The 13,622-nt window shown below is 39.4% G+C and overlaps 1 protein-coding gene across 1 annotated transcript in view; it reads right to left on the reverse strand.

The window, feature by feature from the left end:
* Positions 1–10,038: 10,038 nt before the first annotated feature.
* NECTIN1 (nectin cell adhesion molecule 1) overlaps positions 10,039–13,622 on the reverse strand; it is a 620,587-nt gene continuing 617,003 nt past the window's right edge. Inside the window, exon 6 of the mRNA XM_044081126.1 lies at positions 10,039–12,285. Within this exon, the coding sequence (XP_043937061.1) occupies positions 11,780–12,285 (506 nt within the window). The 3' untranslated portion in view covers positions 10,039–11,779. The remainder of the gene's footprint in view (positions 12,286–13,622) is intronic.

The following is a 13,622-nucleotide window of genomic DNA, read 5'->3' on the forward strand; positions in this document are numbered from 1 at the left end:
TTTAGTAAAGAAGGATAAAAGAAAAACATATGCATCCTAGATCTGAGAAAAAAATTAGCCCTCTTGTGGAGATCTTGTGGTTTCCACTATGGGTCTTCTAACAAGTAGTTCACCCCTACAGAGAACAGCCAAGACAGCACATTGCAGCTTCACAAAGAATGAAAAGTTTCTAAGCAATGCTGATCTATAAAGGCAGGCACCTATGACTACTTTGCAGCAGAAGTGACCACATTTGTTACTGACAACACAGCATTACAGGCTTTTTCAAAAGTTTCCTCCCCCTCAGAGGTTACATGGGAAGTTTACTCAACCTCAGAAGTCTATAGAGATAGTGTTCAGTATGAATTACTCATGTCAATAAAGCCAACTCAAGAATAAACACTTCAAAGCAAGATGTCATTCATGTAGTTCAGTGAAGCAAACAATCTCTATCCTTTATGAGGCAGGTTTTATCCTTAAATCATGTACCTCCCTCAGTGATACAATCAGCTCCAAGGCTGCTGCAGCTCAGAAACAGTGAAAATAAGCAACTGCATTGTCCTTCAGTGAGTCTAGATTTCTGTGAAAAATGGAGGATTCCACGAAGGAGGGAACGGATAAAAAATGGAGGATTCCATGAAGGAGGGAACAGATATTCGCAAAACTTTTGAGACCCTTGCTCTGTAGAAAAAAATATTAAAAAAAAATGCTCTGGGATGAGTGTTTTCAAATACTGCCGATCTGGGAGTTAAGAAGTCTAGAAGAAAAGGTCACTATTTCTAAGCACTGTAAGATCAGTATTTATGTTTCTCAAACTAAAGCCCAGTGTGCTTATTAACATGTTCTGATTGTATAATGCCCATGGATTTTTCTTTACTCTTTAAATAAGTATTGGGACCCTTCTGGAAGAGAAAAGCAAAGAACAGAAGGGCACATTTCACTATCAAATGTTTGTCACTTAGAAGTTCGAATCACACAATTACCATAACCTTACCATGAAAACTGTCAGGCCAAAAATATACACCAAGCTCTGCACCCAGTATCAAGCACTAACATGGGTCCTGAAGGGGGACAAGTTGGGCACTCAATGTTAGTGTTCCAGATTCTGACTCTCAGCTGTCAGGGTTCGCTCAGATCGACTCGACCTTCCAGGTGCTGAGCATTTGATAGTAAACCGAAAGCCATCATGATGTGGTTTTTTTGAACCCAAGGTCTCCCCCCAAAAAAGGGAAGGGGGTCCACAGAAGGAGAAGCAGGAATTTACAGTAATCACTTGAAATACTGAGGCTCGCAATGCCCTATCTCAGAATGTGGAGGCTAAATGACAAAAAATCTACTTCTCAGAATATTCACTTTCCTCTAAGGTATGACGATCTCAGAGATGGTACATACAAGTTCAGGGGTGGGGATGTGAGCTCCTACAAAAATGAAGTTTAAAGAAGAAAAGTGATGTTCAGCATTTGCTCTTCTGCTATATTTTTGGTGCGTTTTGGCATACTAGGACTCGACATTGAGAGTCAACATTGCAATAGGGAGCAGAACTGTCAATGCACCAGTTAGTTTTTAGCACAAAAATCAGTGTACCCCTAAACTCAGCAACAGATGATGATTCATAGAAAGACCTCCTCTAGCTGTTATCTGTGGGCTAAATCGTATGCTCCACAAATGCAAGAGGTACTGGGCAACATACCTGCACAATAGGATGCTACCAAGTGCAATACCAGACAAAAGCATAACAGGGAGGCACAAATATTATAGCAGCATCAGGGTGCAACAGCCGAGCAACTGGTCTAAGTTTGGCATCATATTTTTGGCATATATGCTCTTCTACCACTTGTGAAGTTGTGAATTTCTGGTACAGAGACAGGGTAGGCTGAGAATCTTCCAAGAAGGATCTCAAAAGAGAGCCTAAAAGTATTATCACAACCTTCACTGGAATGCAACCAGTCAGACGGGGATGAACTTTTAGCCCCCTTGAGTTCTTAGCGGAGACCTGGAAGGTAATCCTAATGGACAGAAAGTCTACTCCTAGCTAGCCTATGAGATGTGAAGGAGGACAGCTAATAAGCAGACTTCACGTCTTGATACAGACAGCAAGTATCAGGAGAAGCGTCTATTCTATAAACCTTACCTCTATCTGCACAGAAGCAGGAAGAGTGGGATGACCTTGCAGGCAAAGAAATGGGGGCCAGTACAGGTACTGTAGACATAGAAACAATTCCAGACCTGGGGCTTAGACCTGAGCTTTGTGTCTCTTCTGCCTTTTGTGCTTTGGTCTGTGGCCTCATAAGAAGAGACCCCCTGGCTGGACTTTTGGCTATGCCATCATGACTTTTGCTGCAAACTGAATTTTGAGGAAGGCCTTGCATTTCAGTGATACAACTTAATTACAGGGCTGAAGAATTGGCGCCTATGACAGCCAGTGTCATACCAACTTGCTCCAGGGGATCTGTTTAGTATCAAAATTCCCCACATATCATCAAACTGTTTCAGTTGAAATTGCTAACATCTCCCAAGACTTTGCAGCCTTACAGGACATTTTATTAAGTAAGGAGGTGCAAACCTTTGCAAGAAGTTGTGAGTGAAGCTTGTCTTCCTCTTCACCCAGGGCTGATAACCTGATAATTTACAGAAATGCTTTTTGCTGAAGTTGTTTGTCGATTTACTAGGGTTCAGTGATGATGCTATAAACATGCTCCTGCTCTAGACAAAAGCTCTCTTGTTGAACCTTCTTGTTTTACCAGCTGCAGATAAAACTGCAATGTCTGTGCTTTTTTAGGTAATGGACATTCTAGTTACAAATGTTAGAAAAGGATGTAAACTATGTGAGTAATAAAAATTTGGGTCTGGAGGGTCATGGCACCCTTTAACTCAGTTGTACATGGGTCAAAGGAATGAAGCCGCGGTGGTGCAGCGGTAGCTTTGTTGCCTCACAGCAAGAGGTTCTCCTGTTCAATTCTCGGCTAGTGTGCCTTCTGTGTGGAGTCTGCATGTCCTTCCCGTGGTGGAGTGGCGTTCGAAAGACATGCGTGAATGGGCGTGCCTTCGTTGAAGCTTGGGTGGTGAGCTGGCACCTTGGCACTGTAAAAATCTACTGCCAATCATTAGAGGACTGGAGTTCCACTGTGGTGACCTCTAACTGGGAAAAGCTGAAAGAAGAACAACATTAAGGCTATGACCCACTAACCTACCTGCTGTATCCTTCTACTATCATAAATGCCACAGATGAAGACTTTAATTTATGAGAAACAGAAGATGTACCAAAGTGTTAAGCCCACTGCAGAAAGCCGCTTGAAATAATACCACAAAAACATTTCAGTGTACGTGGCAACACAAGTCGGAGTAGAAGCTCTCTGCTGCTATTTACACGGCACAGAAGTCTAAAGAACCATCGGACCTACATATTCCTCTTTCCCAAATATGTCTTTCTAGTGATGCTGCCAACTAGAGATGAAATGTGCTTGAGAAGGTTGTTAGCATTACATCGCACACACCATGAAACATGCAACATAACTGGCAGTCAGAAAGTGCAGCCCTCCCTAACCAGTTCTGCATTTAAAAAGGTACATACACACACACAGCCATGAGAGATGATGGGACACCTGTCCAGTTAGGCATGTTTTACCAGAAACACCCTAATGCTCACCATGGACCTGAATGTGACAAGTAAATTAGCCTGATATTTAGACTGAGTGTATGCAAGATAAACAATGCAATCAAACGACATTAAATGTACCATGCCCAAAACACTACGCCTTACATGGATCTTCAAAGATAAGTGCTGTCCCTGTAGAGCAAAATGCACAAAGAACTTTCTACAAAGTAAAACAAGGCCAATAAGTACTCCTTAATCCCTAGGAAGTCCCAAACAGTGAAAGCAGCAAATAAATACTGTTTTACCGAACACATAACAAGGCCTTCATGTTTGGCCTCATTTTGCAATGAATAAGCAGGCCTACATACAGCTCAGCCAATCACTAACTGTACAAATACAGCTTAGGTAAAACTTGGTAGAATATATGCAAAACACAGGACCTGATGAGAGGCAGTCAGTGCTTGAGGTACTATAGATAAGCTAAAACTTTGGTGGAGGCAAATGAGCACTACCAAACACTGGAGGTGAGGATTCGCACAGTAGTAAACTGTAACTGTAATTTGGTCCAGTATTTCAAGTTTGCACACACTTTTCTTTGCAATTAATTAAATCCTATTAGTTATGCCGTATTAGGTAAAACAGTTATAATTACTAGGAATGAGGCATAACTTTAAAATGATATGGTAATTTAACAAAAATAAAAAAGAAAGGATGCGATTTTTAATAACTAATTAACTAATTATCTAATTGACTCTTCCCTAAGCATAGGTCACCTTTAAGTCATGCTTTGTGTGAACTTTGCCACATACTGATGAAGACTTATAAAAATGCATTGCTTGTTAGAAGCTCATGAAAGTAGTAGCTAACTTCTGACTGAAAGTATGAACAAGGATAAAATATTTGGCCCAAGTCGAGTTTGTTTCAAAGGAGGTTTATATCTCTGCAAGTTTTCAGGGGCACTTTTCTCTAAATCTTTCTTAAGTCTACACAAACATTGTCCTGTACATGTGCATAGTGGGGATTTTAAAATAACTGTTCTCTGCAACTCTACACAATCAGCATCCATATGTTCACAAGGTGATTACTAGGCCAATGCCACAAGAGCCTTTACAAGCCTAGCCAATAACACCCAGGATATGGCAGTATTATATCTTACTTTTCCCAGATGTGGGATGAGTATCAGGGTAGTTTGTCTCTGAGTTTTGGAGCCCTGATGCATTTTACAGACTGCTTCTGTCCGTAAGGGACATGGGCAGTACCCAGGAGTGACTGTTAATTCTGTGGTACCTAAAAAAGCAGCTGGCACACATTGCAAGTTAAAAAACACAAACAACATTTTTTACTAAGGGTATTTCATCACATGATGAATTTTCCACCAGAAAGTCTAATGAAGTTCTACTACTATGTGGAGTATTACTAAACATTTCTACTACCATAGGCAGTAGTATTAAACATTTAAGCATCATGGTGGCTCAGGGTGAAAGATCCTTCTCTCTTACACTCCTTACCTTCCATCACTCTCTAAGTGGAGTTTGCATGTTCTCTTCATGTCTGTGTGGGTTCTGTCCTACGTCCCATAAAATATGCTGGTTGACTGGTAACTACAACATTTCCATATTGTACTACATCTATCCTTGCTCTTGTGTTTGTTGCTAAAAATGGTGCATGACGACCAGTTTATTTACCTGAGCAAATGAATAAATTAAACTAAACTAAATCTATGGACAGGTTCCACCTATCTGTTCATTGTCATAGTGGTGTGACAGGGCTAACAAATGGCTGATTATTAATGAAAAATAGCTACAACCAACAAATAAATGTTAGGTTGGGTTTTACTCGGATTATGGCTCCTTTCTATTTTGTAGGATCTGCAGATGACAGATGCAGTGTCTTTTTTCTTACTAAAACACAGAGATAAAACTTCTGCCCAAAGTCCCCCCCCCCCCATGTATTTCTAGTTGAAGTGCAGTAGTATATTTTCTTTTCCATAAATAGAAAGAATTAAAAAAATGGAATTCTCTAATGCTGACAGAAAAAAAAATGTCACTGAAGGAAAGAAAATGCAGTTCACAGTACAAGCAGATATTTTGCATTCATGAGTCAAACATTAGTCACATTCATGAATGAGCAACCAATCAGTGCTGTGCTGCTATGATGTAACCACTACCTTTTGGTAGGCCCAACTAGAGAGAGACCCAGAGATCATAAACAGCACCTGTACGTGTGTCATCAAACTGTGTCTGTACATAAGTGTGAACACAGAAAGAATGATCATTTAACGTGGAAAATAAAAAATGAGTGAAATAAAAAAAATGTTGGCACCACCCTCACTCCTACTAATTATATGTACCAAATCCGTGACCACACAAAAGTGGACTAAGGGCAAATTCCCTTACACTGCTGCAGTGCAATATCATAAAAAAGGCTGTTGGCAAAAACTCCACAAAGAATGTTCATTCTTTACAGATCAGAAAAGCATTCACAATGTTGTCATATAACTCTCTGTGTGTGTGTGTGTGTGTGTGTGTGTGTGTGTGTTTATATATATATATATATATATATATATATATATAGCCGCGGTGGTACAGCGGTAGCGTTGTTGCCTCACAGCAAGAGGTTCTCCTGTTCGATTCATGGCTGGAGTGCCTTCTGTGTGGAGTCTGCATGTCCTCTCCGCGGTCGAGTGGCCTACGAAAGACATGCGTGAATGGGCGTGCCTTCGCTGAAGGTTGGGTGTCGGGCTGGTAACTCGGCACCATAAAAATCTACTACCAATCATTAGCAGACTGGAGTTCCGCTGTGGTGATCCCTAACCGGGAAAACCAATTTAGAGTGTCCAACCTACCTGCTGCATTGTCTTTGGAATGGGGGAGGAAACTGGAGCACCCAGAACAAACCCACATGAACAAAGGGAGGACATGCAGACTCCACACAGAAGGCACCCCAGACAAGAATGCAACAATGCTATCCAATGTGCCACTGTGTCACCCACATAGATAGATAGATAGATAGATAGATAGATAGATAGATAGACAGATAGATAGACAGATAAATATAGACATTTAATTTGGAATAAATATTCTACATAAAATGTCTTTCCTTTACAAGATTAACATGAAAATGATTAGACATATGCTATCTACCAGTGTCACTAGTGTCAGTAAATTCTTAATGGTAACCTAACCATTAGTTTTATTAATGGATGCCTATCCACTATAAATAATGTATTATGGTTTACAGTGCCTGATAAAGGTACAGCTGTTATGTAACACTGTTTCTTAATGGTGCAGTTAGGTATTAGCTTACATTCATTTTATTCCAAATAATTACACACCAGGATTGTAATTTATATAGCAGAATTTTCCAGTGAAGTGGTCTGGAATGTTTTAACTACCCTTTGATGAAACTTAGTTTTGTAGTTCTGTGTGCTGAACAGCTGGTCTATGTCCCACCACCCTAGAAAACTAAAGTTAATAGCATTTTAAGGATCATATTCACTGTGTGTGGCTTTATAATGCAATTAAAAACATGAGCAAGAGCTGACATTTTTGCAATGTGGGAAAGGTAGCTCCATCTATCACTATAAGAAGGATTTTACATAGTGCAAGAAAGGAAAGGAAATGACCTAATTTTTCCTCGTGTAACATTTTTTGACACTCATTTGCATAAGTCTGCCCTGTAGGGTTTACAGTCTATTTAAATGTATAACTATATTGTGTTTTTTTGAACTGCTGTCGTCAGTACATTTGGCTAAAAAGATTGACTGGATTAGCCTAGCAGTGGAAATGAATAAATAAATCAGTGTACTATGGAACAGGGCTGGCAATGGTGAATGTAAGTAATACTGTATTGTTCAGTTTCTTTAGAGACACTGAAGCATAAAGGTATATACACACTGTATATTCTGAGGGAAACATACCCAGTGCATTTTCTGTAATTAGCATACGTGGGAAACTGGGTCTTTTCAGCACAGCTGAGCTAATCCATCAGTTCAGCTGTAACAGAGCATGTTACATTTTCTTGCAAACCAAACTCCATCCAAAAGTGCTGTGACGGCTGTTTTTTTGCTTTGCTGTCTGCTTAAGACATGAGTGAAACCGGTTGTGATTAACCCTTACTCAGGCGAGTATGGTCTTAAGTCTCAAGAGAAGGCCCCATGTTGTACCCATCACTATAATACTTGTAAACTCCAAAATTCATTAACATGGCTGATGATCTGATATTATACAAGTATCACTTCACTGTTTACTTTAACTTTTGAGAAAGTAAAGCAATAAGCAAAACAGTGCAAGATGTTCCAGTAAGATTTATTCATTGTTATTCATGAAGAAACAAAGCTCTGCCCCACACCCTCTCCCCTCCTCACCAACTGCAGCAAAAGAAAGTCACATGCTGATAAGGGGGCCCTCCGATTGGACTAAGTGACAAGAACAGCTGTAACTATCTGGGCCAAGTTTGATTTAATCAGGATCTCATTTTCCATCACCCATACAGACAACAGACTGGTGCAAGTACTTCTTAACAAGAACAAGACAATATTTTTTAAGTTACAATGGAAAAGTCCTGGATTTGAATGCTGGCTCTGATTTGTAGAAAATGTAAAGCTTTTAGAAAAAACAAGAAGCTTGCTTTTCTGAAACCAAGCTAGGCATGCCCCATTCCAGTGCCAACTTTTCTTTTTTAGGTTGAGGGTTCAGTCGTGAAGAGGACTAAGGCTATGGGTTCCCTTCACTCTTCTCACAAACTTACTTTGAGGACTGAGCTTGCCTCACTGGAATCAAAGGACTACATTCTCAACACTGCAGTTTACCATTTAAAAGACAAACTGAACAGACAGTCTAGAACTACGATTTCTATCTGTGGTGCTGGACAGCCAGGTTCAGGACAGCATGCTGTTACTATGGCAATCAGCAGTTAAGAAAGGCACCAACACTACAAGAGATCTCCATGTGAGAACCAAAAATAATAAGAACTTGAATAGCCATTATAAGCCAAACAATAGTAAAAGTTAAGATATACCTACAGGTTCACTTTTCAGTGATTCTATTAAGATCCATGGGTTTACCTTACATATGCATTCTTTTGTTAATCTCCATGTGACACCTGCTGGGGGCTGTAACTCAGAAGAATATAGGGTCTGCCACACTAAAGTGGAAAGGGTACTGTATCTTCACAACATCCCATAACATGAGGAGAAATACTCAGCTCTAAAGCTACTACAGAATATTGCCCCCTCCCCAAATTACTTCTTTAGTACACTTAAGACCCACAAGGCTGTTTTCTATAAATTCTATAAAATTCATAATATGTGCAACAACTCAGCCTTTGACGGTGTCAAGAACTAGGACTAAAGTTTATATAAAGATTTTTCCATGGGAGTCGTTGGGGGGGGGGGGGGGGGCTAAGCCACAATGCATACTTAAATTTCTATGTTAGATGACTTGAGAAAAAGCATCTGCAACGTGAACTACAACAACTTCCAGCTCACAAAAAGAGTACAACAAATCACAAAAATGGTAATAAAGACACTAAAAGACTGGTATAGGGGGGTGGTTTTGGGTGTAAAAAGGGCTACAGCTGCACTCTCTCCTGGAAGTCTATTTAATATGGAAGGAAATTGATTCCCCCAAAGCTTAGTTTAGTATCTGACATGAGAACCTGCTGTTTCCATGACCACATCCCTAGTAAGTCATTCGGCAACTGTTATGAGACAATACTTGGACTGATTTAGACTGTTTCTCTGACATTAACATCTCTGTTTGCTGTCCTGCTATATAGCAGCAGGTAGAAAGAGTTGGGGAGGGAGAAAAAGATGTATTTACATGCTGCTTTTTGTAGCACGAATTCCACACTGAATTATCCCACTTGTCAGATGAAGATTCACTCTTTCATTACGGATGTATGCTATCACATCTGTATCTAGTTATCATAGGGATCTACAGTGCAAAATGTCACCAGTGATCCAGTCAGTGTTTTGTTGCTACCGCAAAGTACAGGCTCACATGTGACAATGAAATTTGCTGCCCTGTCTGGGAACTGACCCAAAAAAAAATTGGTGTCAACAAACCATGGGATACCTCTGGCTTTTGAAGTGTCCTACAGCATTCTGACACCACACAGTATTCAGAGGAAAATTATGAATAACAATTCTAAGATGCCTGGCAGATAAAAAGGTAGCCATCATGACAGGAAAGATGTGGGTGGATTACCTTATGTAATAAGAAATAGGAATATATGTCCTAGAACTCAGCAGTGTCATGTTAAGAAAATATCAATGCAAATTAATTTATTTTCTCAGTAATTAGGGACAATTTTGAAGGATTATTCATTTCATTTTTACCTCCCAGAGGTTTTCCTTCGTACCTGTCTCATTTAACTGCATGCAAGTTACTATGGCCTCAGCAAGCATGACACTCTGTTGTCATACCCCAGGTTGACAGTCCTTTTAACCTTCAGTTTCTTTCATAAAAAAAAAAAAAAAAAAAAAAAAAGGAACTGGAAAAATTGTCTCCATGTTTGCCCCCTTTCTAATAAAGAAGCAGAATCTCCACCCACACAAAGAATGAAGCTAAAGCCACACGATTATCTGATCTCCTAATGAATGTCTCGACCTTGACTTTATTTGGATTTCTGTGTTACAACACTGGACAGCACCTGTCCATTGCATAATTAGCAGAAATTTCCAAATCAACTCCCACTTCCTTGTTTCAGTAAACTGTGGTGTGAAAAAATGTGCTAATGTGTTATGGACTACCACTGACAATGCCCCAGGCCCTTACATGCAAAACAGCACTCCAGTAGTTCTGACAATGCTTTGCTCTTTAGATCTCATGGTATTGAAATTTATCAATAATTACTTCTTCCACTAGATCTTTTTCTGACAAGACCCATCTGTAATTTTTTCCATGGCAAAGTTTTACACCCCACCCAAACCCCTATCTCTAAACTCGTACCTCAACATAATCACATGTATCGGATGTTAATTAGCAGAATCATTCTATATAATTAGCCCCCACTGTGTAAAATGATTCATGCACTTTCATAAGACACATTCTCTCATTGTGGAGCATCTCTCCTTTTCTTTTTTATGCTTTGTTTGCCAGAAGAAAGACTTTAATGTCTGTCCAATTAATAGAATGGTGTAGAAAGAAGAAAAAGGTTAACTTTTAAGCTTGGATAGCTTACACCTCTTTTGACAGTCTTTGTTTTTTTTTTTTTTTCCTTTTAATAATTTAAGCAGCCAGAATCTCCTTGAAGTGCTAGTACATCAGTTAGATTTTATCACTTCCCCCCATCAAGGCTTCCATAAATGAACTCTGGTTAGTTCTGTACTTTAATTAATTTTTTTGCATAATGAATTACAAACAAAAAAGAAAAAAAAAGCTGAAACACATCTTCAAGTAGAGTTTGAATATAAAACTAAGAAAAAATATGTGAGACTGTACCAGGAAGCAAGCTCCCTAGGCTTTTCCTCTCCCCTTTACATATGCAATCTAAGAATCTTTTTAAAATTCTAATTCATTATTTTCTATATAGTGCTTATACATTAAAAAAAACACAGGTTTTGTTATGTACACATACAACAGCCCCTTGGGCATCCAGTGTTTTAGACCTGCTCTGGTGGCATATTCTAAAATAATGGCCTATAAATACATCAAGCCTATTGTGCTGTCCAAAACAGTAAAATAAGTAAACCAAAAGAGAGATACTCCACCGAAACAGATTTATTAACTACTGGGGATCATTTTCAGGCATGCACTCAAAAAGACTAAGAATCTGTTTTGATGAAATATAGAACCACACAAACAGTCACCAGCATTTAATAGATCTGTTCAACTAAAGCAGCTGTCATTTTGGTTTCATGTATTCTAAGCATGGTTATCAGACAAGACATTTTGACATTTTGCTTTGCCTTAAAGTGGTAACACTGAATCCAATGTACATATGACACAGTTTATACTGTTTACAAAAGTCAAAAACAATACAATTAAAAAAAGCAAAAAAAAAAAAAAAAACAACAAAAAAAGAAAAATAAAAAAGAACAAAGCAAAAACAGAAGTTAGGCTATTGGCCTCTGGTATTTCTCTGTACAGTTCATTTTAAAACTTTGCATTCTTGAGTCTGGCTTCAGCTTTAGTATCTGTGTTTGTGTGTGCACATGTGTACTTTAATGTTTGCTACACCATAAGAAGCCACATACCATAACTACACATACCACTCTTTCTTTGAAACAATTGAGCCATCATTTTGTGGTACCATGTCATCTGTCATATCAGGCCCTTCCGGGTCATACTGAAATGAGAGTGTCCGATGGTCATAGTCACGTGACTCGCCTTCATCAACAGTGTAGTAAGGTGTCTTGGATTCCACTTCAAACCCATGGCTCATCTTACTGTCATCATCATAACTAATGTTAAGAGGGTGTGGCTTCTTTTCATCATCTGAGTCCTCTGGGTACTGCAGGTTCTGGGTAATGGGTGGATTTGGCGGAAGCCCTGCTTTGCTGTAACCATTACCAAATGCGTGTTTCTTGGTGCTGTAGTTCCCCTTGAAGGTACGCTGATTACGCCGGACCACTAAAAAGATAATCACTGCAGTTATGGCGATGAGGAGAACTCCACCAACAACGGCTCCAATGATGGCGCTGAAACGTTTTTCGTCTTCATCTCCATGAATGGCACCATTAGGATTTTGACGGGTGGCAGGGGATTCTGGGTAGGAAAGACAGATGGAAGGGGACAGTGTCACTCCGTTGTGTCAAGTTCAATGTTTTATTTTGATAGATGAGGGAAAGGAAAAAGGAAGGGAAAGAGCAAGGAGAGCAGGAAGCTGGTCTAAAGCCTGACAGCTGCAGCTTATTTGGCTGATAAAGATGCCACAATCAGACAAAACTCATTCCATGCGCAATCATACCACCTGAGACTAACACTTCATCCTGATCCATGAATTATACAAGAATTAAATGCCTACAACTCCAAAGCATATTTTGGCATGCTGTATCATTCATACTACTCAATACATGTTCAGTGTGTCATTCCTTCTAGAATACGTATGCAAAACAAATGCTTACAAACTGCTGCTGTCCCATCTGGGACAAAGTGTTGCTCCTCACCAGATTCCTGCTGGTTAGATACATGCATTTTATTACATCATTTTCATGATTAAAATATAAAAAAATTATACTAGGAAACAAATATTAGATGCCTGATTTGCAATATTTGATCATGATCCCAGCCTTAGCAAGTATCCCCTGCATGGTCACTTGGAAGTACTTTGTTGGCCACCACTATACCACCTTTAGTCCAGTCCCTCTCTATAGTGGACAGGCTACCTCTGCACTCACAAAGTATCAACACAGCTGTATGACTGACAGAGTCATCACATTGAAGGACATAACAATGTAAATATTGGCACAATTTTTAGCAAAGGAAAGAACAAGTAGCAAATCCCCCTTCAACAGTAACACTTGCAGACCATATAGTGTTGGAGCATAGTATCAACAGTCAGTATGGAACCAACAAGTGCGTATTACTCCATGCATCAGTGTTTATGGGTACTAGCTAAAATTTCTAGGGCTGTAAATATAATTTTCAGAACAGTGGAGTTTAGTGAGAAATAATGCAGAAAATATATACTAAAATCCAAGACTGCAATACCTCAGTCTTTTTTTCTATACTAAGAAGTACAGCAACTTTAGAATCAGTACATATAAATAACAAAAGTGTTAGGAGGGCATAGCCCTGCAACCCATTAAGGGGTGGAGGGAGTGAAGCTCCTAGCAGAAAACACTTAAAAGCTGCAAACATGAGTTTTAATTTTTTCCCCGAGTGGTGATTTATTTTTGGTAGCATTGGACAGTACACGACTGTTTCTCAAATTTTTGATGGGGGGTTGCTCTATTCAAATCCTAAATGCAAACCACCACCCTAAATGTACAAACAAGCCTGTTGCTGAAACAAAAACAGAATTCCACACAGACAGTGACTGAAGGTCAGGATTAAACCCAAGAGTCTGAAGCTGCCAGACACAGATGTTACTACTAAAGTTT

This window comes from Protopterus annectens, chromosome 8.part0 (assembly GCF_019279795.1).
Source record: "Protopterus annectens isolate FY-2018-M chromosome 8.part0, PAN1.0, whole genome shotgun sequence".
NCBI classification, from domain to species: Eukaryota; Metazoa; Chordata; order Ceratodontiformes; family Protopteridae; genus Protopterus; species Protopterus annectens.